Source organism: Mus musculus, chromosome 15 (assembly GCF_000001635.26).
Source record: "Mus musculus strain C57BL/6J chromosome 15, GRCm38.p6 C57BL/6J".
Classification (NCBI taxonomy): domain Eukaryota; kingdom Metazoa; phylum Chordata; class Mammalia; order Rodentia; family Muridae; genus Mus; species Mus musculus.
The window spans coordinates 99,236,245-99,263,838 of NC_000081.6; the positions used below are offsets into that span (position 1 = coordinate 99,236,245).

The 27,594-nt window shown below is 51.1% G+C and overlaps 2 protein-coding genes, 1 long non-coding RNA gene and 1 other non-coding gene across 10 annotated transcripts in view; 2 read left to right on the top strand and 2 right to left on the bottom strand.

Moving 5' to 3' along the window:
• Nucleotides 1–6,574, top strand: part of Kcnh3 (potassium voltage-gated channel, subfamily H (eag-related), member 3) — an 18,302-nt gene extending 11,728 nt beyond the window's left edge. For 4 of the 5 annotated variants that reach the window (XM_006520483.4, XM_030248344.1, XM_006520484.3 and 1 more), the window contains exons 11-15: nt 1,831–2,048; nt 3,351–3,682; nt 4,643–4,749; nt 5,506–5,582; nt 5,676–6,574. In XM_006520483.4, the coding sequence (XP_006520546.1) occupies nt 1,831–2,048; nt 3,351–3,682; nt 4,643–4,749; nt 5,506–5,582; nt 5,676–6,278 (1,337 nt within the window). In that variant the 3' untranslated portion in view covers nt 6,279–6,574. The remainder of the gene's footprint in view (nt 1–1,830; nt 2,049–3,350; nt 3,683–4,642; nt 4,750–5,505; nt 5,583–5,675) is intronic. The other variant, NM_010601.4, reaches the window with a different exon arrangement.
• On the bottom strand, nt 6,573–15,717 carry Mcrs1 (microspherule protein 1). Of its 3 annotated transcripts, none has more exons than NM_016766.3 (15): nt 15,618–15,717; nt 14,219–14,338; nt 13,632–13,770; nt 13,124–13,262; nt 12,458–12,616; nt 12,207–12,316; nt 11,035–11,143; nt 10,683–10,821; nt 8,404–8,479; nt 8,104–8,132; nt 7,901–7,993; nt 7,681–7,763; nt 7,436–7,523; nt 7,074–7,201; nt 6,573–6,976 (listed from the first exon to the last, which is right to left on the bottom strand). In NM_016766.3, exons 2-15 carry the CDS (start codon nt 14,226–14,228, stop codon nt 6,890–6,892), a joined length of 1,389 nt encoding a protein of 462 aa, NP_058046.2. In that variant the 5' UTR covers nt 14,229–14,338; nt 15,618–15,717; the 3' UTR covers nt 6,573–6,889. The 3 variants fall into 3 exon arrangements, with proteins under 3 accessions (NP_058046.2, XP_030104500.1, NP_001157628.1); XM_030248640.1 differs by having other exon boundaries at nt 15,478–15,698; NM_001164156.1 differs by lacking the exon at nt 14,219–14,338.
• On the top strand, nt 15,544–25,797 carry 1700120C14Rik (RIKEN cDNA 1700120C14 gene). Its single transcript, NR_045627.2, has 3 exons — nt 15,544–15,757; nt 25,381–25,464; nt 25,708–25,797. It is a non-coding gene; the product is annotated as an RIKEN cDNA 1700120C14 gene (long non-coding RNA).
• On the bottom strand, nt 18,638–18,770 carry Gm25999. Its single transcript, XR_003951673.1, has one exon. It is a non-coding gene; the product is annotated as a small nucleolar RNA SNORA70 (small nucleolar RNA).
• Nucleotides 25,798–27,594: the final 1,797 nt, after the last annotated feature.

A 27,594-nucleotide genomic window follows, 5' to 3' on the forward strand; every position in this document is an offset into this window, starting at 1 on the left:
TCCACCTGCCTCCTCAGCTGGGCATTCAGGTGCATCCCACCTGCCTCCTCAGCTGGGCATTCAGGTGCATCCCACCTGCCTCCTCAGCTGGGCATTCAGGTGCATCCCACCTGCCTCCTCAGCTGGGCATTCAGGTGCATCCCAACTGGCTCCTGGCAAGCTGAGTCTGGCCCGTAGTCAACAGTAATGATTCTGGCTCCAACCTGTTTGTAAACTGACTCAGCCAAGTGTTCCAAGAGCAAGAGGATGTAACCCAATGAGCTGAGCCTGAAAGCTGTGGTCCAGGCGCCACCAGTGGCAGAGCCCAGGTCATTGTTGACTCTGTCCTTAGTCTTGTTCTCCTTTGTGTCTCACTTCTAGGCTGAGGACAGACTTACACCTGTCTTATTCCAGATCACACAAAACACAGCTCCTTCCTTAGAAAATCCCCCCTTGTAACTCAAATGGCTCTCGGAGGGTCCAGGAAACTTCAAAACAGGAGCAGAAAACTTAAACGAGGCTCATTCTGCCCTTCAGTCTGAGCAAAACTCTGCAAACATTTTGAGGCCTCTGAGTTGACCTGTCTTGGTCTTAAAGGCCTTGACCGCTCTTCCTAGTCTTTCTAATCAAGTGGCTTGGCCTGATAGGAGCCAAACTGCCTTTGCCTGCACCCTGGTTGTTGATCCCTGCTGGGGTTGAACAAGAAGGAAAAGGGAAGATGAGGAGCGACAAAGGTCTGTGGTTGGCCCTATCAGGGGATTCATCCCATTAACTCACAGACCCCAGGTGTGATACTAAGAATCACCTCCCCTGTGCGACATCCTTGAGGTTCCAACATTCTTTTTTTATTTTTTGGTTTTTTGAGACAGGGTTTCTCTGTGTAGCCCTGGGCTGTCCTGGAACTCACTCTGTAGACCAGGCTGGCCTTGAATTTAGATATCTGCCTGCCTCTGCCTCCCAAGTGCTGGGATTAAAGGTGTGCGCCACCACCGCCTGGCCCAACATTCTTTTGTTTTGTTTTTCTGTTTGTTTTGTGAGACAGGGTTTCCCTGTGTAGCCCTGGCTGTCCTTGGAACTGGCTCTGTGAACAAGGCTGGTCTCAAACTCAGGAGATCTGCCCAAATCATTTGATAGTTGCTGTCAGTCAGGTGGTATTCTCAGCTAGCTTTGGAAAACGTTTATGGTGAGATCAAAGCTCCTCCCGCCCCCCCCCCTGCCCCCACCACACACACACCAAGGCAATGCCAGCATAGCTTTGGCGTTGACATTTTCGCTGTGACACACAGGGCACTAAACTGCTGCTACCAAATTCTGGTCCTTGGATAAACTGTACCCAAATCACCTGTGGGTCTTTAAGAAAATCAGATTGTGCCGGGCGTGGTGGCGCACGCCTTTAATCCCAGCACTTGGGAGGCAGAGGCAGGCAGATTTCTGAGTTCGAGGCCAGCCTGGTCTACAAAGTGAGTTCCAGGACAGCCAGGGCTACACAGAGAGACCCTGTCTCGAAAAAAAAAAAAAAAGAAAAGAAAAGAAAAGAAAAGAAAAGAAAAGAAAATCAGATTGTATTGATAAGGGCTGAGCTGGCGCCTGGAGGAAGCCGGATTGGTTTAATTTCTTCAGGGGAGCTTAATTAAGAGCCTGTCTGTCTGCGGACACTCCTTGGATGGAGAGGTTTCAGCCAGTGTTTTGCCCTTGGAAGTGTTTGAGAGCCTGGGTCCCACTGTTCTCTACCCCAAGTGTGTGTAAGACCCAGTGAGAACTAGGGACCTCGCCACATCTGGGGCCTCTATCTGCCCGTGTTCCCTCCCCCACCCCCCAAGTGACTTGCTAACCTTGGTTTCCTTTACCCAGGGAAGGGTGACCTGATCGGCTGCGAGCTGCCCCAGCGGGAACAAGTAGTGAAGGCCAATGCAGACGTGAAGGGGCTGACATACTGCGTCCTACAGTGTCTGCAGTTGGCTGGGCTGCATGAGAGCCTTGCTCTGTACCCTGAGTTTGCCCCACGCTTTAGCCGTGGCCTCCGAGGGGAGCTCAGCTACAACCTGGGAGCTGGTGGAGTCTCTGCGGAGGTGAGGGTGCTGGGGTTTCAGGGAACAGATGAACTGAACACAGCTGGGGGAACAAAGAGCTGTGGGCTTGTGCGGAAGTCCCCCTGCCTCAGGGCAGGAATCCACACTTAACCCTTTCTTTTCACCGTGTTTTTAATTTTTAAAATTTATTTGATGTGTATGTGTGTGCTGTGTAAGTTCGTGTGCACCACATGAGTGCAGGAGCCCTCAAGAAGCCAGAAGAGGGTATCCTTGAACTCTAATTACAGGCGTCACTGTGAGTCACCACATGGGTACTGGGAGTTGAACCCAGGTTCTCAGCAAGAGCAATTATGTGGTCTAAACCAACTCTGTGATTTGGAAGTCAGTCCAAGTCAGGGTGTGGTAATATATGCCTTAAATCCCAGCACTCAGAAGGCAGAGGCAGGTGAATCTTGTGACATCAAGGCTAGCCTGGTCTATGTAGTGAGTTCTAGGACAGCCAGAGCTACCTAATAAAGAGACACTATCTAAAAAAAAAAAAAAAAAAAAGTCCTGCTTTGGCTTGCCTGACATATTGGCCCTGATCAAAACAAAATTTACTACAAGACAGGAGCCCAGTTCACTTGCTATCAGGTGAACCCTGTAGTCTACAGTATAGCCTGCAGGTGGAGGGTTGGTCAGAGACAGGCATCAGCCATAGAGGCTGCTTCTGAATAAGGGCCCCGTAGAGCCCCTTGACCCTTCGTCATGAAATAGCAGATTCTGAAGGGACAGTAGTTACTTTCCTATTAATAAAACATGAGGAGTAAGGGTTTATCTGGGCCTACATCCAGAGGGATGAATCTGTCATGGTGGAGACACAAGGCAGCAGGTATGGAGACAGGAGCAGGGAACTGAGGGCTCATGTCCTTTACCACAGGCAGGAAGTGGACAGAGTGACCTGGAAGTGGCTGGTTTGTTTTTTTTTTCTCAAAACCCTTTGTCCAGCAAAACCACACCTCCTAAACCTCACCCAAAGAGGTTTGCTATCGATTGGAGACCAACTGTTGAGATGCCTGAGACTGGGGGGGGGGGGCATTTCTTATTTGAACCCCAAGGGAGGATTTAGCATTATCAGTGGTGCACAGTGAATAGTTCATTAGTCTGAAGGGCCAAGTAAAGGGCTGTTGAATCCATCTTTGGGCGGATTTAGTGATTTCACTGTGGCAACAGTGTAGCAGGTTACTGCCCCCTCCTCCCAGGGTGGTTTCCTCTTCCTGGTGTGTCCTGTGCCTTGGTAAGGAAGAGGAAAGGAACACAACACTGGCTGTCAATGTTGAACCCTGTCCCTTCTGTCCCTAGGTGGATACCAGCTCCCTGAGTGGTGACAACACCCTCATGTCCACACTGGAGGAGAAGGAGACAGATGGGGAGCAGGGACACACGGTCTCACCAGCCCCAGCAGATGAGCCCTCCAGTCCCCTGCTGTCGCCCGGCTGTACCTCCTCCTCCTCAGCCGCCAAACTACTCTCCCCACGTCGAACTGCGCCTCGGCCGAGGTTGGGTGGCAGAGGGCGGCCAAGTAGGGCAGGGGTTTTGAAGCCTGAGGCTGGTCCTTCTGCTCATCCACGGTCACTTGATGGGCTGCAGCTACCCCCCATGCCATGGAATGTACCCCCAGACCTGAGCCCCAGGTGAGCCGGCCCTGGACTTCATGGCAAAGTTGTGGTGGCTAAGACAGAGGCACCAACGAGGCACACTTTCACCCTAAGTGTCCATTTGGGGTTTTTGTGTGTGTGGGTTTGTTGTTGTTTTGTTTTATTTTTTTGTTTGAGACTATGTAACCCTGGTTGATTCCCACTTTGTAATCCTGATTCTGTCTCCCGAGTGTGGGGATTACAGATGTGTGCCATGCATCATGTTTTCTCCTCCTCCTCCTCCTCCTCCTCCTTCTCTTCCTCCTCCTCCTCCTTCCCTTCCTCCTCCTCTTCTTTCTCCTCCTCCTCTTCTTCTTCCCCCTCCTCGATTTTATTTTTAATTGGTTGTAAGGCAGGGGACTGTACACATGAGTGCAGGTCCCCACAGAGGCCAGAAGAGGGCATTGGGTGTCCAGGATTGGAGTAATAGAAGGTTGTGAGCTGTTCTGTGCAAGTTCTCTGCAAGAACAAAACAGGCTCTTAACTGTTGCATGTAGTTTTATGCTCTACTCGACTTTGCTCCGGGAAGTGGCTGCACTACCAGCCCCTTCCCAGCTTCCCTTGAATCCTCGGATAAAAAACAAAGACACACATGTTTTCAATGACAACTTGCCTTCTTGGCACAACTGCAGAGGTATTTCTCCAGGCCCTATCCTTCTAGTCATCATGGTCCAAACCTGCCTGCCTTCCCTGATTGCTGCGATTCCCATTAGCTGGCTAGAGGGGGCTTACTTTCACTGTGTTACTCCAGTGAAATCTTGTGTCACTCCAATGTACTCTTCAGTAAACCACAAGCTCCTAGGGAAATGGACTGTACAAGCTTCTTAGGATGCCCAGGTCTAGCTTTGAACTTCTGCAGCAGCTGACATGTGTGAACACTGGAATGTCCCATCCTGACACCATGGTGGCTGCCTGTTGTCTGATTTGATGTCCTGCCTTGATTTCTTGGGTCCACAGGGTCGTAGATGGCATTGAAGATGGCTGCAGCTCTGACCAGCCCAAGTTCTCTTTCCGAGTGGGTCAGTCTGGCCCAGAATGTAGCAGCAGCCCCTCCCCAGGAACAGGTACTGGATGCGGAGACGGGGAACGTTGGTGGGCACCCCATTTGCCTCATAGACCTCAAGCAGAGTGGGATTTGAGTCTGGTGTTAGGAGGAACTGTAGGGCAGCCTGCCTGGAAGCTCTCCCAGGCTGCCAGTGATGATTGGCCTGGAGGTTTGGATAACTGCCTGGCCAACTTTCCAACTTTCCAACGGCGTAAGCTCAGCCCCTCCGTCTTGATTCCGGTCTATAAAATGGGTTGTTGTGCGTGTTAAATGAGAATGTACCTGAGACTCTTGGCACATGTCTGTCTTCCTGGGAGAAAGAGGGCTGGAAAGACTGAGTTGAACCTGGTGCTGGATGAGACAGGCAGCCTGGAAATGGGACATAATCTAGGACAGGATGAGGGACAGATGCAGAGAGCTTCTTCCAGCTAGATGGTGGTGTTTGCCTGTAATCCCGGCAGGCGCTAGGGAGGTGGAGCAGACAGAGCTCAGGGCTCAATCGCCTTGGTTACTCAACAGACTTGAGGGAACATCATGGGTTATGAGACTACCTCATCCTGCTCCACGAGGGGACAGCCTCCTGCAGGGAGGACAGCAGTAGACTGTGTTACTCAGGGATGCAGGGAGGGGTTCTCATACTGACAATTTAGGCAAAATTTGGCAACTTGACCAAGGCCAGAAAGGAGCAGGGTGAGCCAGACCAGTGCTAAGAGGCCAGGCCTGGATCCTGTCTGTCTTTTAGTAGCTCTGGTTGAAAAGCCTGTCCTTTCCACAGAGAGCGGCCTGCTTACAGTCCCCTTGGGGCCCAGTGAAGCAAGAAACACAGACACGCTGGACAAGCTACGGCAGGCGGTGGGTGGCTGAGGTGGGAGCAGGGAGGGAAGCACAGGCCCGGCTGAGATGGCTGGCCCACTGACCTGGTGACCTCTTACCCCCACACCCAAGGTGATGGAGCTGTCTGAACAGGTGCTGCAGATGCGGGAGGGACTGCAGTCACTTCGCCAGGCTGTGCAGCTCATCCTGGTGCCCCAAGGGGAAGGCCAGTGTCCCCGGGGATCAGGAGAGGAGCCGTGCCCAGCCACCGCCTCTGGGCTCCTACAACCCCTGCGTGTGGACACTGGGGCATCGTCCTACTGCCTGCAGCCCCCAGCAGGTTCGGTTTTGAGTGGGACCTGGCCTCACCCCCGTCCAGGGCAACCCCCTCCCCTCATGGCGCCCTGGCCCTGGGGCCCCCCAGCATCTCAGAGCTCCCCTTGGCCTCGAGCCACAGCTTTATGGACCTCCACTTCAGACTCGGAGCCCCCTGGCTCTGGAGATCTCTGCTCTGAGCCCAGCACACCAGCCTCACCCCCTCCTTCTGAGGAAGGGGCTAGGACTGGGACCCCAGCACCTGTGAGCCAGGCTGAGGCTACCAGTACTGGAGAGCCCCCTCCGGGGCCAGGAGGCCGAGCCTTGCCCTGGGATCCCCACAGCCTAGAGATGGTGCTCATTGGCTGCCACGGTCCTGGCACGGTCCAGTGGACCCAGGAAGAAGGCACAGGGGTCTGACTGCGGCTGGAGATGAGTACTACAAACACCTGCCACCTGCTGCTCCGCCTAGCCACACAGGGCTGCTCAGGGCAGGGAGCCTGAGGGAGGAGGAGGCTGAGCTGGAGCCTCAGGCAGGCCCCAGGCTAGAGATCCACAGGCTCTGCTCCACTGACCTGCTTGTCCACCCTCTGCCTGCCAGATGGGGGCAGAGGTCTGAGGACGGGGAGGGGTTCTGCCATTCCTTGCATGTGCCCGTCTCCACTGTCCTCATGTTTTTTATATTAAAAAACATTAAAAAAAAATAAAAGAAGCTACTTTGGAACTCAGTACTTTTTATTTACAAAAACAAAAACAAAAAGGAGTCTAAAGCTGACTCACTGGAGACACAGGAGTGACAATGGTGGCGATGGTGGGGCTCTGGCTCTGGGGAGGCACAGGGGTCCCAGCCTCTCCTGGCTTCCCCATGGTGACCCCACCTTGCCTCAAAGGCTCAATCAATGGGCCAGCAGTCGGGCCTCCACTCCCCACTCTGGGTACAAGGGTTTTCCAGGAGCCTGAGTTCCCAGCTCAAGGGAGCTGGAATGACAGGGAAACTGAGGCTGGAGAATGCCCTGGTTTCTGCTACCGCCTCACTGTGGGGTGATCTTGGCAGCCTCAGCCCGGATGAGGGCAATGAGGTCCTGGTTGATGAGGAAGACGAATCGCAGGCTGGCGATCTGTGCAGGAGAGAAAGATGGCTGAGTCTGGAGGGACAGAGCCACACCCACGGCCCAGCCTCAGGCAGCAGGTGAGACACGTCCTCACCCGACTCACCTCTACCACAGAGTTGTTGCTAAGGCGCCACTTGGAGCCGCACAGCACTGGTCGCCCATCGATATAGATGGGCCGCCGGCCCTCGTTGGCAATGAAGAAGTCACCATTGTTTTTCAACTTGATGACACCTGTAGAGGCAGAAAGTAAAAGAAATGACAAGACAGTGACAAACAGGAGACAGCCAAGTGTCCCTCTGCTTCCTGGGTATGAAGGCGTGCAAGCACTTGAGGTCCCAAGGTAGAGATCTCAAAGCGCCAACTCCTTTGGCCTTCATCACTAAGTCCTAAGGATTCTCTAGGCTCCATGGCTTAGGGCTCAGAGGAGCTCCCTCCTGCTCCTGGGGACCGGCAGAGTGGGCACACCTTGCTTTCGGGAGATCTTCCAAGCCGGACCCTCCAGAGACAGGTCCACGTCAATCTGGTTGTCCTTGGTTGCTCTGCCCAGGGTTATCTGGGAAAATGATGGAGGTGAGGGCTCAGTCAAGGAATGAGGAAAAGAAGCCCCACACAGGCCAGGGAAAGACAAGAAATCAAGGACCGGGCAGAGAAAGGGACGATAGAGAGGGTGGGTGCCTAGGCAGGGTGGGGACAGTGACAGCCTGTCTCACCTCACGAGAGCGCATTAGGTACCGCACCATGCGGCCCCGCAGCACGGCCAGGGTCTGGTTGTCGAAGTCTGGAGAGCCCATGCCTGCGAGAGGAGCAAAGACCACGTAAGGCTGGGGCAGGGCAGCAGGGCGTGGCCCTAGTCAACAGCCAGCCAGCCAGGCACGGGATGGGCTCCATGGGACAGCGGTGCCAGGGAGCACTGTCCCCGAGACGCCTCACCTGTGATGCTGTCCACTAGCACCTGCCACTTATGCAGTTCCTGTTCCAGCTGCCGGATCTCTCGTTTCTGGCGCCGGTCAGCCACTGTCAGCTCTGAGGTGAAGTGAAAGAAGAGACTCTGGTGCCACCAGCACCTTGAACTGGTCCCCTCTGTTCCAGTAAGAGCTTCCGTTCCCACCCCGTCCTCAGCAGGGCAGACTTACCATGTTCCAGGACTTCATCTCGCATGTCCCTGAGTATCAAAAAGGACTTGTCACTAGCAGGCCCCTGCTACCTGGCCCACCACAGCACCCCAGGCTTCTCAGCCAAGAGGCTCAGAAAGTTGTTCAAGCCTTGGCCTAGCCCTGGGACTACGGTGGAGGGAAAGGGAAGGCAGTGAGCTGAAGCGGCCCCCACAGGAGAGGGTGCAGCAGGGTGGCTAAGCCCAGCAGCTGCAACTGAAGCGCCTGCTGGGCAGCCTGGTGTGCCCGACAATGTGGAGTCAACCCTCTCCAGGAACTCACTTGAGCTTACTGTCGTCAATCAGGTCCTCTGCATCTGAGAAGTTGAGCACTTGGTCCCCCTTAGGCAGTGGCTGCACTGAATAGACAACAAAGGCGTATAAATGTGGAGGTTCCTCCTCCAGCCCCAGCTGCCCCACAGCCAGGCGAGCGGAGCAGCCAGGGGGAAGGACACAGCCCTGCTGCAGCCAGAGCCACAGAGGGATCACAGTCCCAAGCAGCCGACACTCTGACTTGACACAACGCATCCTGCCACTTAACTTGGGACAGAGGTGGGTCAAGACAAAACTACAGCTGACCTACATGGGCTTCTGCTACACGGCAGGCTCACTTGTCAAGTCTTAAACTAAGCGGGAGGGCTGCTCAGCTCCCTTGTACAAGTGAGGAGAGTAACAGAGGCAGACTAAACTCTGACCCAAGTCAGGGCACAGCCACGACCAAACTGTCCCCAGCCTTCTGGCCAACCAAGAGACACGTTCCACTGGAAGGCACTGACTGAGAGCTGCTGCTACCTCAGTCTATAGAGAATGACCTCCTTATGGGCCCTGCAATTAGCTTTATTGTTTTCTTTTTTTGTTGTTGTTTTTGTTTTTCGAGACAGGGTTTCTCTGTATAATAGCCCTGGCTGTCCTGGAACTCACTCTGTAGACCAGGCTGGCCTCGAACTCAGAAATCCGCCTGCCTCTGCCTCCCAAGTGCTGGGATTAAAGGTGTGCACCACCACCGCCCGGCAGCTTTATTGTTTTCAAGGGATGAAATAAAGCAGGATAATTAATATTAGAACCTATCAAGTATGTTGTTTCGTCAAAGTTTTCAACTGTCTCTGGCTAGAATGGAAGAGGACAGGGTGCCCAGGATATTAGAGCTTGGCTAGAGGTGTCCCCCCTGCGGAGCTGCTCTGCTGGGCAGCCGGCAGCTTCAGCTGAGGGTGGGGTGGGGTATGGACAGGCAGCACAGCTCTGCCCTGTCAGTCTGTGCGGACAGAGGACTAGGTTGTCCACTCCCACCAAGCCGCCTTCCACCAGGTCTTCTTGACATCCAGGACTCTAAATGTGTGACTAACCTGCTAGCTAAGCCAAGAAAACTGCCTGATCCTGGGGACACCCAGCTCTAAGCAACAAATGAGAAACTGAAACTCTTGGGGGAAGATTATTTTACACACACGACTTTCAGGGAACAGAACAATTTCCAGAATCATGACAAAAGCAGCAGGATGTGGTGCTGCAAACCTATAGTTCCAGTTTTTGGGAGACGGAGGCAAGAGGTCAGCCTGAGCTGTAGAAAACCAAGACTCAAAACAAAACAAACAAAACAAAACCGAAAAAAAAAAAACCCAAAACGGCAACAACAAAAAGAGGGAGCAAGCTGGCTTTAAAACAGTAAAAATAAATGCTGTCTGCCAAACGTCCTGTGAGGATTACATGATGGGTAAGACGGCAAGCCCCCGGAACACTATCACGAGGGGACACATGTCCTACCATCCGGCCGTGGCCATCTTTCCGAACCTGAGCTGCAGGAGCATGCTAGGGCAAGGAAGGCTTTACTCCCAGGCAGCAGGAAGAGCTATGGCGGTGCACAGTGCAGCAGGCAGTGGATTTTGCCACGAGGAGTGGGCCTGAACCCTACGAACCAGAACCTGGGTCACCAGTCCCCCTGCAGGCCTCCTACAGTCCAACCCGGTGGCTTTCCTAGCTTGGCGGTGAGAGGTGGCAGAAGGCCTCCCAGCCCTTAGGGAAGAGGATGGACGGGGCCTAAATATGAAGCCCTGCTGGGGATTTTAGGGCTAAACCACCTGACCACACAGACTCCCTGGTCCAGGAGCAAGGCAATGGAAGGAGGATGCAGGCTGGAAAGAAAGCCAGGGTGAGAATCTTGTGGGGGGAAGTGACTAGAGACGACATGCCCAGTTTGCTCTAGTTTTCAGGCTCCCCATAAATAATACACTAAACATACTGTTCATGTGATGGCCAAATATGTCAAGAAACAAAACAACAACAAAAAACCTAAACAAGAAGTAGTAATACTAACTACTATTTGGACTTTTGGCTCAGGATAGCAGGCAAGCTGGTTCCCCATTCCATGATGCCAAAGGCCCTGCCAGCACTACAAGGCAGCAGGTTCTGTTGCTGCTGTTTTGGCAGATGGAGGTGAGGAGGACACACACGGGGCTGCTGAGAACTCTCTCACAGGACGCTGGCAGGCAACTGCACCTGCAGCACTTGGCACATGTTCCCACACCTGAACACCTGACTGCTCCCGACAGCTCCTGGGGTGTCCGTTACCTGTCTGATCCTCGAGTAGGTAATACTGTTTCATGAGCTGCCAGTGGGCCTGCAGAGCCTTGGCAGTACGAGCCAGGTAGAAGGCATCAGGGTGTGTATGCAGCAAGTCCTGGAAGGTCTCCAAGGTGGGCTGGCTGCTCTGGAGATCAGAAACATTCTCTTCATGCCTGGGTTTCTTCATTCCTACCCCATCCCTGTCCCCAGGCCAAGGAACTGGAAAAAGCAACAGTCACCAGAGGCCAGGCATGGTTTCCATCAAGACCCCTGCAGATGTATGCAGACCCCATCCGGGACAACAGGACTCCCTACACTGCCGGTTTCCATCGGCCCAGCGCGTGGCCTGCCCACTTACTGATCCCACTTTGCTCAGCAGCTGCTCCTCAGCCTTGCTGAACAGGGCCTTGCTCTGAATGGCTGCAATGGCTTCTGGGTGTAACTGCCTCATGGCCTGGCAAGCCAGCCTGCACATGGGAAGAAAGAAAGGAAGGGAAAACTGAAAAGGAAGGCGTCAAGTAATCTGGGGTTCCTACTCCCCGCAAAACCTATAAGTCTTTGGAATATAGAGATCCTGAGCCTAGAGGCCTGTGGTAGAAATAACCAGGGCAAGGTCCAGTGAAGGAGCCCGGGAACCTGCGGCTGCTCAAGGTTCAAGGCCAGTCTGGTCTACAGAGTAAGCTCTCACCATCAGCCACCCATACAGAGACCCCAGCTCAAAGCAAGCAGACAAGAGGCCGGCTTCTGAGACACCCTGGGATCATCTGCAACTCTCTTCCCAGCCCTTCCTCATTACCCACTGCCCACGGCCTCCTTTTTCCAAGCTGAGGCCAAGCCATTTTCTGGTCTCTCGGGACTATGGCTACAGCTTGAGTAGGTGGTAGGGCTGTGGAGGAGTAGAAGATGGGTGTTCAGATTCAAACCAAGCTCTGAGGACACTGAATTAAGAAACTGAGGAGGAGTATGGTATGTATGTGCAAGAGCTTACTTGAAACTTTGCTAACACTAGACGGGTCTTGGGCTTTTATGTCAGTGTCTCTCTCAGTGTCTGTCTCTGTCTGTCTCTGTTTCTGTCTCTCTCGCATTTGTTTTAGAGAGAGTTTCTCTCTGTAGTCGTGGCTGTCCTAGAAGTCACTCTGTAGAGCAGGCTGGCCTCCAACTCAGCCAATGCCTCTGCCTCCTGAGTACGGGAAGGCCAGATCCCTCTTCTTATCAGGACCTGTGACAGGCCAGTGTGGACAGTTCAGAAGTGGCCCAAGGCACACACTGGTGGAACTGAGGCTCCTGGCATTTGTAGGCATTTATGTCCCATGCCAGGACGCTGACCTCCATCTGGGACTAGCAGAGGTTAAAGAAAGGAGACACTCCAGAATGCCCAGTAGGTCCCCAGGTTAACCCAGAGGCTACAAAGCCCCATGGCCCTGCCTCCCAAGACCCTCCTTTGGGTCCTGGTTGAATCTGGCCCTCCTATACCAAGTTCCAAAATTGGGGAGCCCCAGTCCTCCCCTCTGCTGAAGCCAGCCCACTCACTTGGAGATGACAGGGTCGTAGAGCAGGGCGTACCAGCGCTCCTGAACTTCCCGAAGGGTGAAGCGGCAGCTGAACTTCACACCCAGGTGGACAGATGTCAGGTCGTTAGTCTGCAAGACCCCAGAACGGTTTGCTCTAGCTCAGCACTGGGAAAAATCCTTCCCTTGGAAGCCACAGGGTTCTGCTAAGCTAGTATGGGGACTGGAAATTGGAGGACAGGAGGGATGGAGCCCCAGGCCCATGGTGGGTACCTGCAGCACAGCATTGATGAGGAGGAGGTCATCTGCAGGCTTCCATCGGCCCAGATCCTTGGTCACCTGAAGTGGCTGTTTGCTTTTCTTCACACGCTTGGTCAGCCCAGGGGTTGGGGCAGGGCTGGGAGGTACAGGAGTACTGGGAGCCTTGGATACCTGGGTACAGGACGGGACCACAGTGAACTCAGAGCTGGTGTCAGAAGAGCTGGGGCTTCGGACCTACTGCATCACATACTGTGACAGCCGCAGGCTCTGACAACACCAGGGAGCCAAGCTGAGAGCGGAGCTTTCTAATGCCCACCCCCGCCCAAGTCCTTGTGTATCTTTCTTGACTGGGTGGGGTCCTCTCTCTGCTTGTGGCGCCCTCAGCCCCAGAAAGGAGGGCAGGTGGGGGGATGCCAGGAAACTACTCTTGCTGCTGCACTGTCTGGGGCCAGAGCAATGCCACCTGGGGGTTATTTTTACACCCTGCAATGCTGGGAACAAGCTGTCTGCTCCCAGAATAGATACGAGCTCCCTGCCTCCCACACGGAATGCGATCCAGGATGCACTGGCGAGGGACGCAGCAAGGGAGGGAGCAGGAGAGACAGGACGGAGGGGTCTGGGATGGGGGCTGGGCAGTGCAGTCCCTGGCAGGCCTCACCCAGCTGCCCAGCCCCTTACCTTCTTCTTCTCACTAGAGGAGGGCTCGCTCCCTGAGCAGCGGCCTGACTCCACCCCGCCGGCCCCCTTCACCCGGGTGGAGGATTTGGCCAGGCTGCTCTCTACCAGTTCATCATCGAATTTCTTCCTTTTGATGAACCTGTGGAAGGTCCTGCAGGGTTAACTACTGGTACCACACCCACGCACGGCTTCCAAGGTGCAGGCTCCCCTTGGGAACTAACTGCCTTCACTTTCCAGCAGTGTCTGGCTCAGTGGACATGGAAAAGCCAAGTTCTAGTCCTCTGAGGTAACAGGCAACCTTTCAACAGAGATGGAACCCCTCACTCTCCATCCTCGGTGCCATCCGGACACACCGGCAGAGGAGGTAAAGGAAAAGCACAAGGCTTTGCTTGGACCCCAGGCAGGCTCAGAACCCAGGCAGGCTCAGAAGGCCATTTCAAACCAAGGCTAGCAAGGGCGTGCCTAGCCCCACATGCCTCCCCTTCCAGGCGCTCTGAGCCCAGGCTACCTGGAGGAGCTTCTGCGTTTGGGGATAGTGCCCAGGGCCTGGGAGGATGCTCGCTTCTGCCCTGCCAGTGACTCCTCATCCTCGGAGCGGCTGGCTGTGCCTGACGCCATCAGGGACGAGTCTAGCAGCCCCTGAGAATCTAGGAAAGAGAAAGGGTGACCTCTGTGCACGGACCCTTGTGTCAGCCCCTCAGCCCTTGCCCGGCCTCCCTGAGGCTTGGTCTTTGAGGCAGGCATTCCTCCTTGGCCATCCAGATCCCATCCGGGCTCAGACCTCCTGGTGCCACGGGTCATGGGGTGCAGCACAGGTGCTCAGGTCAGGCTGATGAGGCCGACACACGGGGTGGGCTCTGAGCATAACTGCTCCCTTGGCTATCAAAATGCATTGTGCCAAAGAGCAGAAGCTCCACAGCAACTGAGGCAATTGTGGCTCTGCCGAGAGGCACATGGGTGGTGCTGGCCCAGGGGAGGGGGGTGGTAGGTGGCATTGCCGGGCCAAGACCGAGAGACACTCGTGCAAGGCAAGGGGTAGAGTCAGAGGCTGCCTGGCGCCCGAGAGCTTGGGGAGATGGCCGGGCCTCACACTACCTTTGTCCATCCTCTCACAGTCCCAAAGCCTCCGGCTCCAAACCACAGGGCTAGGAGGAAGGGTCCCACAGGCTCATCCAAGGGTTCTGACCAAGCGAGCTTGGATGCTGAGAAGAGAGTCTGGGAAGGAGAGGTAAGGCTCCCTCAGGCTCGGGTTTCCAACAGGCCAAACCTACTGACTGACCAATCCCTTATCCTCGTGCACTCGTGCACCCTGTCTGAGGTAGTGGGAAGAGGCAAAAGAGCTCTACTCTCAATTGCACCTAACCATTAGTAGCTATTACCTGGTCTGATGGCTCTGACAGTTAATCCCAGCATGTGGAGGCGGAGGTAGAGGTAGAGGTAGAGGTAGAGGTAGAGGTAGAGGTAGAGGTAGAGGTAGAGGTAGAGGCAGGTGGATCTCTGTTGACTTTAAGGCCAGCCTCGTCTACAGAGCAAGCCAGGGCTATCTATATAATGGTGAGCCTCTGCTCCAAACAATAAAAACAAAAAATATAAGTAGCTATGTGGGAGTCACTGAGGCCTTTGTGTGAATGATAAAAAGATGTGGGAAAAAACGTATTAGGCTCAGAGATCTCTCTTAATTTTACCAGTGAATCCTAAATTAAGCATTTGGAACGTTAACCAGAAAGGGTCAAGGGATTCCTGACTCATTTGTTTTCCTTTGCCTGTCTACTCAAATCAGCAGCACCAGCCTGCCCCCAGGCCACAGCCTGGGAAGGTAGATGGAATCCCACTATCTCGCTACCCTTTTGCTTTCCCTTCCATTTGCAGCTTTTACTAAAGCGGGTGGTTCCTTCGGACGATTCAAACGTGGTTTGGGAACTGTATGAATACCCAGCGCTTTGGCAGCCCCGCCCCTCCTGACTCCGGCGTCTCGTAGAGCAAAGTTCTGGCTCTGCCTTTAAGGACGCTCCACGACCAGCTCCGTGGGTACCACAGAAGGGGGGTGCAGGTGTCCAGTCCCACGAGCAACTAAGGCAAAGTGCTTGCCCTCCTTCCCTTCCCTCCTCCCGACAGGGCACCCCCAAGGTGAGGGATCAGTGCAGGTCTGTTTCAGGGACTCTGGGGAGCAGTGGTAATTTAGTCAACTCTTCGGCTCCATACTACTGCATCGATCTCGCCATCTGGCTCTGAGGCCCACAGGCCGGTGGTAGCGAACCAGGACCAACTCCCAGACAATTCTCATCCCACCTCAAGCATGCCACCTGTGCGCATGCGTAACACCGCAGGCCAGAGCCTGGCCTGATCGGACTTACGCATGCGCAGATTTTTCGGGGCGATACCGGGGCGGGGCCCCAAATCTTGTTGTGGGGTTGTGCCCCGAGGCACGTTGGGAAACTCCACTTCACCCTCCAGGTCTACTCAGAACACTAGGAGACGAGTCGCGGGGTCTCACCATTCCTAGGCTGCCAGCTCCAACAATTTCTCCGCGGCGACGGCAGGAGCCGCAGGGCCAAAGCCGGCTTCCGTGAGACACATCTACTTCCGGGTTGCGAACGAAGGGTTGGACGATCTCTTCCGGTTCGTCCTGGACCCGTAAGTGGAAGGGGCGTGGCCGTGCGCCTTAGTGGAAACCATTTTGCGGGGAGCCGGAAATACAGCTTTCCCGGTTGGCAGAAGCGCTTAGGGAGGCACCAGGCAGTGTTAATTATAGGAACCGCGGAGGTTTCCGTGTTGGAAAACGCAGCGGGAGGGCGGGGCTTGTGCTGAGACCCCGCCCAGGCGACGCTGGGAGGGGCGGGGCCGCCGTGCATTCGTAATTAGCACTAACCTTGGTAGGTCTCTCTGGACCAAATCTTGTATTGTTTTATCTGCCAGTGTTTTCAGATAAGGGATTCGGTCAGGCTCTTTGCTAAGCACAGGACTGGAGGAACATGTTGGAGAGTTTGCTCTAACTGTGGCGTACAGTACGATCCCGAAAATTCCTGTCTAAGGGGGAGATGCAGGATGGTGGCCGCGTTCCTAAGGAAACACTCCTTAGAAGGAGCGGCGCCAGTTGCTTACGCCAGAAGAACTCCATCTAGACTGCTGGGGTCAGTCGTGGGTAGCCAGCAAACCAACCGAATCCTTTTCAGAGGACAGTGTTCCCTGAGGAAACTGTTTTGAAAGAAAGAACTAGTTCCCAGAGAACAGGAGACGTCCAGACTTTGGGGCCGTGAGAGATGCCCGGGAAAGCTAGGGAGACTGGGCTCTAATAGCTCTTTCATGCCTTCTTTGAGGGGCACAAAAGTGGAGCAGCTCTGGCTGGAGGAGCTTCCGGGAAGAGCGTTTGCCCAGCGTGCCTGACATCCTGAACTTAAGTGTCAAATGGACGACCCTGACAAGTTGCAAGTCTTCTCTTCATAATATACTGTTACTTATTTAACGAGCATGTATTTGCTTTATCGCTCCCAAAACAAAGTTTTCTGGTATACAGTGTGCTTGTTAGAGGTTTGTCAACTTGAAACTAGCTAGAATCTTCGCGCTCAGTTGAGAAAATGCCTCCTTCAGACTGGTTGGTAGGCAAGTCTGGGGTGTGTTTTCTTGTTTGGATAGATGTGGGAGGTCTAAGCAGTGCCTGCCTTGAGGTTCTTGCCCCAACTTTCCTCGGTAATAGACAGTGACTTGAAAGTTATGAGATGAGGGGCTGGTGAGATGGCTCAGTGGGTAAGAGCACCCGACTGCTCTTCCAAAGGTCTGGAGTTCAAATCCCAGCAACCACGTGGTGGCTCACAACCATCCATAACGAGATCTGACTCCCTCTTCTGGAGTGTCTGAAGACAGCTACAGTGTACTTACATATAACCAATAAATAAATCTTAAAAAAAAAAAAAGAAAGTTATGAGATGAAATAGACCCTTTGCTTCCCAGGTCGCCTTTAGTTACAGTGTTTTGATCACAGCAATTAAAAACAAACTAGGACACAGTCTGGTGGGTTGTGCAAAATATAGTGTGGTTTAGTATCTATACAGATGACAATTAATTGGGCTTTCTTCTTTAAAGAGTTTTTGTTTGTTTGTTTGTTTGTTTTTAAGTAGGAGTGAAATACTTGTTGCTTATCAGGCAAGTTCTGTCCCACCAAGCCACATGGACAGCCCTAACAAGGGATCGTTTGGTAAAGAGCTGGATGGGTACTGTTCAATGTTTGTTAGATGTTTTTCTCCTAGGAAAGGCAAACCCTTAAAGAAGGAAACCCTGAAAGAAGAAAGGGTTATTTTAGCTCACAGGGTTTTTGGGGGTGTGAGGGGGACAAACATCATGGCAGGAAAGGCATGGTGGCAGGAGTGTGGGGTGATTGCTCACGCTGTGTCCAGAACTTGGAAGTGCAGAGAGATGAAGTATTGGTGTTCTGCCTGCTTTCTCCTTTCTGTTCAGTCTGTAGCCCTAGCCCAAGGTCACTCGAAATTAGGGTGTGTCTCCCATCTAAGTTAAACCTCCAGAAATAGCTTCACAGATGTCTTGTGACTCTAAATGAGGTTAAGCGGACAAGATCACAAGCCCACCTGATGTCCAGGCATACCACATTTATGTCGGTGGCATCCATCAGCTGCTGGTGCCACTGGAGCATAGCGATCACCGGTCTTTCTTGGTTTGTTTGGCTTGGGTTTTTGAGACAGAGCCTCTATGTAGTTTTGGCTGTCCTGTAACTTGCAATGTAGGTCCTGAACTCACAGAGATCCATCTCCCTCTGCCTCCCAATGTAAGGATTAATGGCGTGTGTCACCACACCCAGGTATTAGGCTTTAGAGACAGGGTCTCATGCAGTCCAGCTGGTCTCAAACTCAAGTTATCAAAAGATTGACCTTGAACTTCTCATCCTCCCATCTCCACCTCCCCAGTGCTAGGATTACAGCCGGGTGCCATTATCCCTGGTTTTGTGTGGTACTGGGTATCAAACCCATGGCTTTGTGCGTGTTGTATAAACACTCTACCAACTGAGCTATATCCCCAACCCTGAAACATCACTTTTAAATCATAGCATTCCCTAAAGTCTCATGTTAATTCTTTAGACCGGATGTGAGCTTTATTACTGAACATGGTTCAGTGGGCATAGTAAGCAGAGTGGAAGCTCTCAGGAGGACCACAGAGTCTGCCACTCTCCCCAGGGACTATAACTGGGGACATATGTGCCCCATAGCCATCAGGGATGCACTGGTTGTCAGTTACCACTCCTTTCAATTCTTCTGCATTAAACTTGGTAAAGCCCCACCTCTTTGAGGCGTGGCTCTTCCAGAGGCCAGGGAACTTGAACCTTACCTCTATGCAAGGCCTTAACCACCTTCCTCATTGTGAAACCTGACACAGATGGGCTTGATGACTTGGCCTAAGTGGATCCTGGCCACTGTGTCCTGGAGCTTCCCAAAGGCAGCATGCACGCTTGTCTGCAGCCTGGACTGGGGATAGTATTGAGGTCAGAGACAGAAATAGCCCCTAGAAAGCTGCCACCAAGATCCCTTAGGGAAACCCACACAGATAGAAGGTTGAATATCCCTCCAAGTAGGCTTCTGTTTGCAGCCATTACACACAGGTGCCATGAAGAAGGGGGCCTGGCCAGCTCAACTGGCTGTATCACACTCATTTTTCTTTCTTTGTTTCTTTTGTTTGTTTGCTTTTGAAAACAGGGTCTCTCCATGGCCCTGGCTGTTCTAGAACTCACTTGGTAGACAAGTGCAGCATTGAAGAGTGCTGGGATTAAAGGTGGGTGCCACATGCCTGCCTTCATGTTCATATCTTAATGCAGAAGGCAGTTATTTCATCTTAAAAAAAAAAAAAACTCAAAGTCTCAACACTTTCAAAATGATTCAAAAATATAAGTGCAGAGTCTTTTCTGAGACTCAGGTGACCTCTTAACTGCGAGTCTCTATAAAATAAAATACAAGTTACTTACAGTATACAATGGCACAGTGTAAATATTTCCATTCCAAAATAGAGTGTGGGTCATGCAGGGAAGATCAGGCCAATGGCTGGAGAGGTGACTCACTCTGTAAAGTGTGCTGCAAAAGACCAGGCCAAAGCAAGACTGAAACCCAGACAGGCCAGCACTCTGCAGTCTGAACTCATGATGGAACCGTCTGGGCTCCAGCACTGTTAGCAGCTGTGGCCCCAGCCCACCACCGGCAGCACCTGCAGCTTTCCTCTCCGGTCAGCGCCCTTCTCTGCCTGCAGCTTTCCTCAGCAGATGCTCCATAGCCCTAGAACCTCCAATATGCACTGCAACTCTGGCATCCCGTTCACATGGTCAGGCAGTGGGTTCCCAGGGAACCTGACCCCATTCCACCTTGCCTGGCCTTGGAGACTATGTGTGCCTATACAACTACCACCACGTAGGTACCACCAAGTTCCACTGTGGCTTCAAGATGTAGTCTATCCTCTTCCTATTACCGTTGCAGTGCCTTCTGTACACACTAGTGGCCCAACCCAGAACACCTGGGAAAACAGAATCTAGTTAGGTTCTGTTTTCAAACAGTGAACGTTTTCAGGGGCATTCCCAATTTAGACTTTCAAGTTTGAGTTTTCACAGATTGGTGTCTCAGTAGATGGGGTATTGCCCGCAGGACACCTTTCCTGTGGCCCTGCTCCCTGTAAAGCTGGATAAGATTAGTGAGCAGAAGCCATGACTATAGCCTAAGACACCATGTTGTGATTATGACATTTTCTCCACCTCCACATTAGTCCATCACTCGTTAATTCCGCCCCAGTCAAGTTTGAAGTGGAAACTTCTAGTTCTTTGGAAAGTTAGTTATGTCAAATGATATTTTGTCGGGGCACCCAGGTGAAAGGACATCTTGCTAAAGCAGACATGGGAAAGACTGTTTTCCTGAAGCAGACACAGGTGAAAGGATGTTTGGCTAAAGCAAACATGTGAAAGGACTCTTGATGAAGGAGTATATAAATATGACCCACAGACATCAAGAGCCGAGCACTCAGCCTTGGTTTGGTTTGTTCTGTCTTTGCTAAAGACACACATGTACTGATTCGCTTGTATTTCTTGTTGAGCTCAACTTGTGGTAAAGCTGCCATTGAGAGAATCTCACCCAAGAACTGCTTGTGAGACTCCTGTGGCAGCTTGTCGCTTCTGCGGCCTCACCTCAGGCCGGTTGGCGAGCCTGGTGGTTCCTTCAGGATTGAACTACAGCTGTCTGGTCTCCACTTGCTGAAAGGACTGGACTGTAGCTGCCGGTTCGTACCTGGTGTGTCTGCCTGCCTAGAGGACTGGTGTGCAGCTGCTGAGTTGTATTTGGTGTTTGCTATGGGACTGAACTACTGCCCGAGACGATTGAGCTTGCCCCCAAAGAACTATTGCTGAACAAGTCCACTTCCCCCATATGCTAATAACTTTTCTCTTCCACTACCTCTGCTGGGTGGTTGGCTAAAAGTAGGTTGCAAAAAAAAAAATGTGTGTCTACATAAGTTCTCTTGGTGTGAGCAGAGTGTAGCCAGGGTGTAACAAGAATGGTGCTACCATGTTTCCCTCTGAAACTCAACGAGCACAGCAGTTACTGTCTATGTCAGGGTGCTGGTCCTCTAGACTCGCACCATAACGGCTTACAAAACTCTGTTGAGAGCATTCCAGGATTGCTCTTGCCAAAATCTTCCTCTCCTAACCCGAAACCATTTCCAAAGGCCTAGGAGCTGCACGGTCACCTTTATCCCAGCAGTGGCCAGTCCTCAGTACCATGTTTCTGTATGAGTTACTTTTATTGTTGTGCTCACTGAAGCAATTTATGGAAAGGTTTGCTCCAGCACAGTTTGAGCTGTACATTGTATCATGATGGGGACAGCCACGTGGGCAGCGGCTCTGAGAGGCAGCTGGGCGCACCGCACCCACAGGCAGTAAGCAGGGAGCCAGATGCGGTGCTGTGGTGCTCTGCATCGTCTCTTGTGTTTATTTACTTTGGGACTCCAGCTCTTCCCCCCCCCCCACCCCACTCCCCCTGCAGTTAAACCCCTCTGGAAATGCCTTCGTAGAAATAATCCAGAGGCACCAACCAGCCACAAAGCCTTTGACCTGCAATTTGTCCTGCCTGCACGATGTGCAGGGGCAATGGTGGCCCAGAATTTGCAGCAGTGGCCAAAATGGCTGAGTTATATAGGAATCAGACTGGGGACAGGGAAGCGGAAGCCTAGCCAAGGAGAGTGAGATGTTAAGGGCAAGGTGAAAGGTGCTGGGAGGAGCCACAGGTACTGAAGGATGCTGGGGGTCTGGCCGGTATCCTCTTTGATATGTAAACAGGCACCTCAGTCATAGTCCCAGGGTTCTGAGAGCTAACAAGGACCACCTTACCATGACCACCCTGCGGTCATATCTGTTTCAGAAGGTCCCTTGTGCTTATGCTCTGCTTCTGAGCCCTGCCTACTTACCCGCCAAATCCTCCATTTGGGAACCCTACCCTAGAAAAACCTTAACTTCCCCACATCCAAGGCTGAACCCCACCCTAGGGGGAGACAGCCCATGTACACAAATGAAAAAGCTTATTTTAGTTCATTGCTTGCTGTAATTAATTTGGCAGTGGTGATTTGACTAGGGTTGGTGGTCTTTCTTCTCACATCTTTGGGACTGACACAGAAAGGGGAAATAAAAATGAGACACAGACTCAGTCTGAGAAACTAGGTGGCTGCCCGGTGCTATGACCCACACCTGAGATTGCAGCTACCTGGACGGCTGAAGCTGGGGATTGCATGTTCGAGGTCAGCCTGGGCTGTATAGCAAAATTCTGTTGAGAAAGAAAGAAACTTAAAATATTCCAAACCTGAAGCACCTTGCTGGTTTTCCCACCATTCCCTACTACTAGTCCCTAGGCTCTGCACCCCTAACTGGCCTTCCAGCATTCTTCCCCACTGTGCTACCTCCCATTCATTCCCAGTACCCAGAGTGCTCCTCTTCAGATAGAGTGCTCCTCTTCAGATGATTCAAACTCTACTTATATCTGACTACTGTGGGAATCCCTCTCTTCTTGGAAGCAAACACCTCCACCCCTCTGACATCATCGCTGCCTTCTTTTGTTACCAGGCTTGGCCTTCTAGGACAGATGCTTCCAGGTTCGGGGCCTCATGTCTAAAGAACTGAAAAGAAGGGCTCAGGCAGGTTTGCAGATGGAAGAAGATAATATTATTCAGAGCAAAGCAATAGTTCAGGTTATAGAGGAACGTAATAGCAAGACTGACGTCAGGCCACAGGAGGGGGAGGTCACTGAAGGGCCCTAAGCTTTGCCTGAGGTCTCTTCCTATGGGATCCATAAGAAGGAAGGGCTACTTACTGAGAAGTATAGTTTGGGTGTTTCTCTATTTTAATTGAGAGATTAAGTCATATATTAAATTTTTCTACTACACACATCCCTTCCCATAGTGCATCTGATTTTAATCATATGCACACTTTATCACGCACAAGCATAAGATGGTAAACGGGATTCCCCCTAAACTTTACCAGAAGACACAATTTTGCCTTTATTGCACATGTACCTAAAACCAGTTCAGGTCGGGTCAGCCTTCTATTCATCACTCCCGGACATGTTGGGAATACAACTGAATAAGAACTATTTTAATTTGATTGTTACTAGGAGTGGGGAAGTTTAAACTGTTGGTCAAAGATGAGGGTGCTCGGGCTAGACAGATGGCCCAGCGGTTAAGAGCACTGATTGCTCTTCCAGAGGTCCTGAGTTCAAATCCTAGCAGCCACATGGTGGTTCACAACCATCTGTAATGAGATCTGATGCCCTCTTCTGGGGTGTCTGAAGACAGCTACAGTGTACTTACATATAATAAATAAATCTTTAAAAAAAATGAGGGTGCTCATAGCCCAATACACTGAAGGAACTCTGAGGTTGCTAGGGTCATTGTTTGGAGATGGGTATATGTGCATAATACACGCAAGGGGGAGGAACTTTGGTGCCACATGCATTAATATACACACATGCATGCACATAGGAGGGCTTGTGTGTGTCATGAGAAACAAACGGAGTTCCAGGAGAAACTGACCTGTACTAGTAAGGCATTTTTCAGCAGTAGGGTCCTCAGAGGGAGGAGCGGGAGGCGAGAAGACAGAAGCCGCGAGAGCTGGAGTCGGGAGGTCTTGCACAAGTTGTGTCTTAGGCCAACAGAAAACTATCATATACTGTGAAGTCAGCAGAAGGCTACTCAAGCAGTGTTGCATAAAGGGACACAGGATGTCAGCCAGACAGCGCTGGAGAGGGTAACTTTGCTCCTTAGGGAGAAGAGTGGGGTTCTCAGGACCCACAAATCCTTGCCAGGCATATTTCTGGGTTTGCACAAGGAACTACTGTTATCTTTCCATACATCAGGCATGGGGGGCGGGGGGAGCCTTGGGTCAGCCTGGCTCTCAGCACTAAAGGATCACCCACTCATGCTTTCGCTTGCCCTTCCCATCCTCCTGCTCCTCCCCCTGCCCATCCTCTCACTCCTCCCCCTGCCCATCCTCTCGCTCCTCCCCCTTCCAGTCTCCTGCTCCTCCCCCTGCCCATCCTCTCGCTCCTCCCCCTTCCATTCTCCTGCTCCTCCCCCTGCCCATCCTCTCGCTCCTCCCCCTGCCCATCCTCTCGCTCCTCCCCCTTCCCATCCTCCTGCTCCTCCCCCTGCCCATCCTCCTGCTCCTCCCCCTGCCCATCCTCTCGCTCCTCCCCCTGCCCAGCTGGTGAGCTCCGAGTTCAGTCGTTTGGCTCGGGTTCTTCTTCTTTTCAGTACTAAAGTACATGCTTGCTATCTGTTGAGTAATCATCTTCAATTACAACAAAGGAATAGCCTGTGGGAAGCCCAGAGTTGTGTGGGAGCAGAAACAAAGAGCTCTGAATTAAATAGGTTCAGTTTTGGGCACCTGCGAGGTATCCTGGCGGAGGTGTTTTGTTTAAGAGGCAGACATACTAGTTTCCTTAGGAAAGAGGTCTGGAGATATAGAAAGTCAGCATCATGATGAGGCAGACGTGAACGCCCAGGGAGGAGAGTAGACATAGGTATAATGCAGGAGAGCCAAGACCAGTGCACGGGACCCTCCAGCATTCATGATGAAGTGGAGACTTGGAGCCCAGAAAGAAACAGGATACAGATGAAAAGAAGGAGCTAGCAGTGACTCCATCCATTCAGCTTAGTCATCCGTGGTGGAGAACAGTCTCAGTGCACTCTCTTTCCCTGGTGTGGATGGAGCTTCCGTGGGAGCCACGGCTCATGGGTCCTTTTGAATCTTTGCTTAGGACTCCATGTTTCTTCTGGAAGATTCGAATGCAATGGTTGGGAACACAGGATCTGCAGTCAAATTACTCGTTTTTTTTGTCTTTTTTTGTTTTTGTTTTTGTTTTTAAAGACAGGGTCTCTTTGTCCAGCCTGGCTTGGAGCTCACTATGTAGATCAGGCTGGTCTTGAACTCACAGAAATATACCTTCCTCTGCCTCCCAAGTGCCAGGACTAAAGGCATGGGCTATCACACCTAGCATTTGGTTTTATTTTGTAAAAGATTTGTTTTTATTATTTTTTTCTCTGTTTCTCTATCTTGCTCTCTCCTTGTACAAATGCACACATGCACACACATTACATACATGCATGCCTGCCCATGCCCATGTATGCATGCCCAGCCACCATGTCATAGCATGTGTGGAGGTTAGTTCTCTTCTCCTTCCATCGTGTGACTCCCAGGATTTGAACTTAAGATAGTCGGGGCTGAAGCACACACCTTGACCTCCTGGCACATCCCACTGGTACACAAACAACTCTAATTTCTTAAAATTAGAATTTAAAATTGTATTTACTTGTGCGTGTGTGTGTGTGTGTGTGTGCGTGTGTGTGTGTGTGTCTGTATGAGTGTACACATATCGTGAGAAATACGCGGATGTCAGAGGCCGGCCTGTGAGAATTAATTCTCATTTTCCTAAGTCTTGGGATTGAACTCTGACTGCCAGTCTTCGCAGCCCATGGCTTCACCCACTGAGCCATCTCACTGGCCCCAGAGTTAATTTAAAAAAAAAAAAAGTGACTAAATTTGCACATCTCAGTCCAAAGTTCATAATTATACTTAAAAAAAAAATCACTCCCTTTAAAGTGAGTTGTGTGACAAAGTTTGCTCCTGTAGCTATTTCAATTTAAAGTACTTGCCTATATAATTACAGAAGAGAAAAGAATGAGATATAAAAAAAATAAAGAATTAAAATATTTAGGACGATATCCTTCCTTTTTAGGTTTTTGGCCGCTTGACCCAAGGTAGAGTTATTTGGGGAGAAGCTCAACTGAGAAAGTGCCTCCATCAGAGTGGCCTTGGGCAGGTCTGTGAGCATTTTCCTGATTCCTGATTGCCATGGGAGGGCCCCACCCTGATTGCCATGGGAGGGCCCCACCCCTCCCCCACCCCTCCCTCACCCCCACCCTGCTTGAACCCCACCCCCACCCCTGCCCACAGTGGGGAAGGGTCATATAGGGCAGATGGCTCTGGGTGTTTGAGAAAACCGGCTAAGCAAGCCATAAAGAGCAAGCCAGGGAGCAGTATTCCTTTACAGCCCCTGTTTCAGTTTCTGCCTCCAGGTTCCTGCTTTGAGTTCCTGCCCGACTTCCCCTGAGGATGGACCTGCGATCCAAATAAATAAATAAATTATCCACCCCAATGTGCTTTATTTATTTATTTATTTATTTATTTATCTATCTTATGTATGTAAAGTATACAGTTGCTGTCTTCAGACACACCAGAAAAGGGCATCAGATCCCATTACAGATGGTTGTGAGCCACCATGTGGTTGCCGGGAATTGAACTCAGGATCTCTAGAAGAGCAGTCAGTGCTCTTAACTGCTGAGCCATCTCTCCAGCCCCTTGATGTGCTTTTGCTCATCATCTTTATCATCACAATAGAAAGCAAATTAAGACAATAGGTTATTTGGATAGTCCAACAACATCCACTGAAAAATTAATACAAATAAGACATGTTTCACTTTATTTATTTATTTAGGCATGTGTTTGTGCGTGTATGTGCACACATGCACATGGAGTCTAACTCGGATCATCAGGCTTGATGCTTTAAGCAAAACAGACATAAGTTAATGCACACTTTAAAAGGTGTAAAGGAAATAAAATATGTGATATTCAATTGAAATAACAAAGCTGACTACATAGTCACAATCTAGATATGAATATGTTAGATCTAGATACTTAACATTAAAAATGCTTGTGAAGGACACCAGGAAGCTCGGACAACTAGGAAGGCACAGTATATCTTGAAGTAGAAAGACTCGCTATCATAAAGATGTCAGCTCTCCATAAATTAATCTATAAATTTAATATGGCCTAATAAAAATACCAATAGACTCCATAACCTGAATGTAAAGTTCACGTGTCAATTTATACCGATTTAAACAGCGGCAACAACAGCAAGCTAGCCAGGAGCGTGCTGAAAGGGAAGGTTAATGAGGGGGAGGAAGCTCTCCCACATAGCACGGTGAACTCCAGAGAATGCCAGTGCGTGCATAAGCGGCTCCATCAAGAGAACAGAATGGTCCAGAAATAGATCCAAGACGTTAAAAAAAAATGTAGTATATTATAAAGATAGCATTGTCTGTCAGCAGGGAAAGGCTAGATTATTCAGTAAGTACTATTGAGACGACTGTGCAGCCACCTGGAAAAAAATAATGCGGCCTCTCTGCTTCACTAAATCACTTCTACAGGAATCAATTGTACTTAAATAAATACAAAAGAGTAGAATTACAAATTTATAACGTCAGAGTGGGGAAAGTATTTCTCACGTGGTACAAGATTTCTCAAAGCGTAGGAAAAGACAAATTCTGTCATCAGAAAAAAATCTATAATTTCTGCAGGGTGAAAGCACACCATAAACAAAGACAAATGGCGAACCAAGGGGGTGCCTGTAGCTCATCCAACAGACAGGAGCTAACTTGCTTTATGTATGCAAAATCCTTTCAAATCGATATGAAAAAGAATAAAACTCCTACAAATGGGTTGCTGACAGAAAAGGAAAGATAAATGGCCCTCAGACATATTAAAAAAAAAAATGCTCAAGTCCCTCATAAGAAAATTGAAATTACATTTAAATATGTCTCACCCATAAACCGGCAACAATTTCAAACGCTTGATGGTGGGTCAAAGGGCAAATTGTCCGTTGCTTGTTGGAATTACAGCTCCGTATGACCTTTGATCCAGCACACCTGAATGTATGGGTGATAAACTATATAGAAAGTTAAAGCATTGGTAGAAAAGGTTTAGAAAACATCCAGTCACTTAACAGCACAGGACCAATCAATTATACAGCGCATCCAAGTAGTGGGTGCCGTACAGCCAGCTGGAAGAAGAGCTGGCATAAAAGCTTTATAGAGTGATTTTAAGAAAAGAGTTGCCAGGTAGTGGTGGCGCACGCCTTTAGTCCCAGCACTCCAGAGGCAGAGGCAGGTGG

What these genes read in the sequence shown, in the direction of transcription:
- Mcrs1 (NM_016766.3), bottom strand. An exon ending in TGCTGAGCAAAGTGGGATCA is followed by an intron (nt 10,822 to 11,034) that starts GTAAGTGGGCAG and finishes TCTGATCTCCAG; the next exon opens with AGCAGCCAGCCCACCTTGGA. An exon ending in GCAACAACTCTGTGGTAGAG is followed by an intron (nt 6,977 to 7,073) that starts GTGAGTCGGGTG and finishes TCTCCTGCACAG; the next exon opens with ATCGCCAGCCTGCGATTCGT.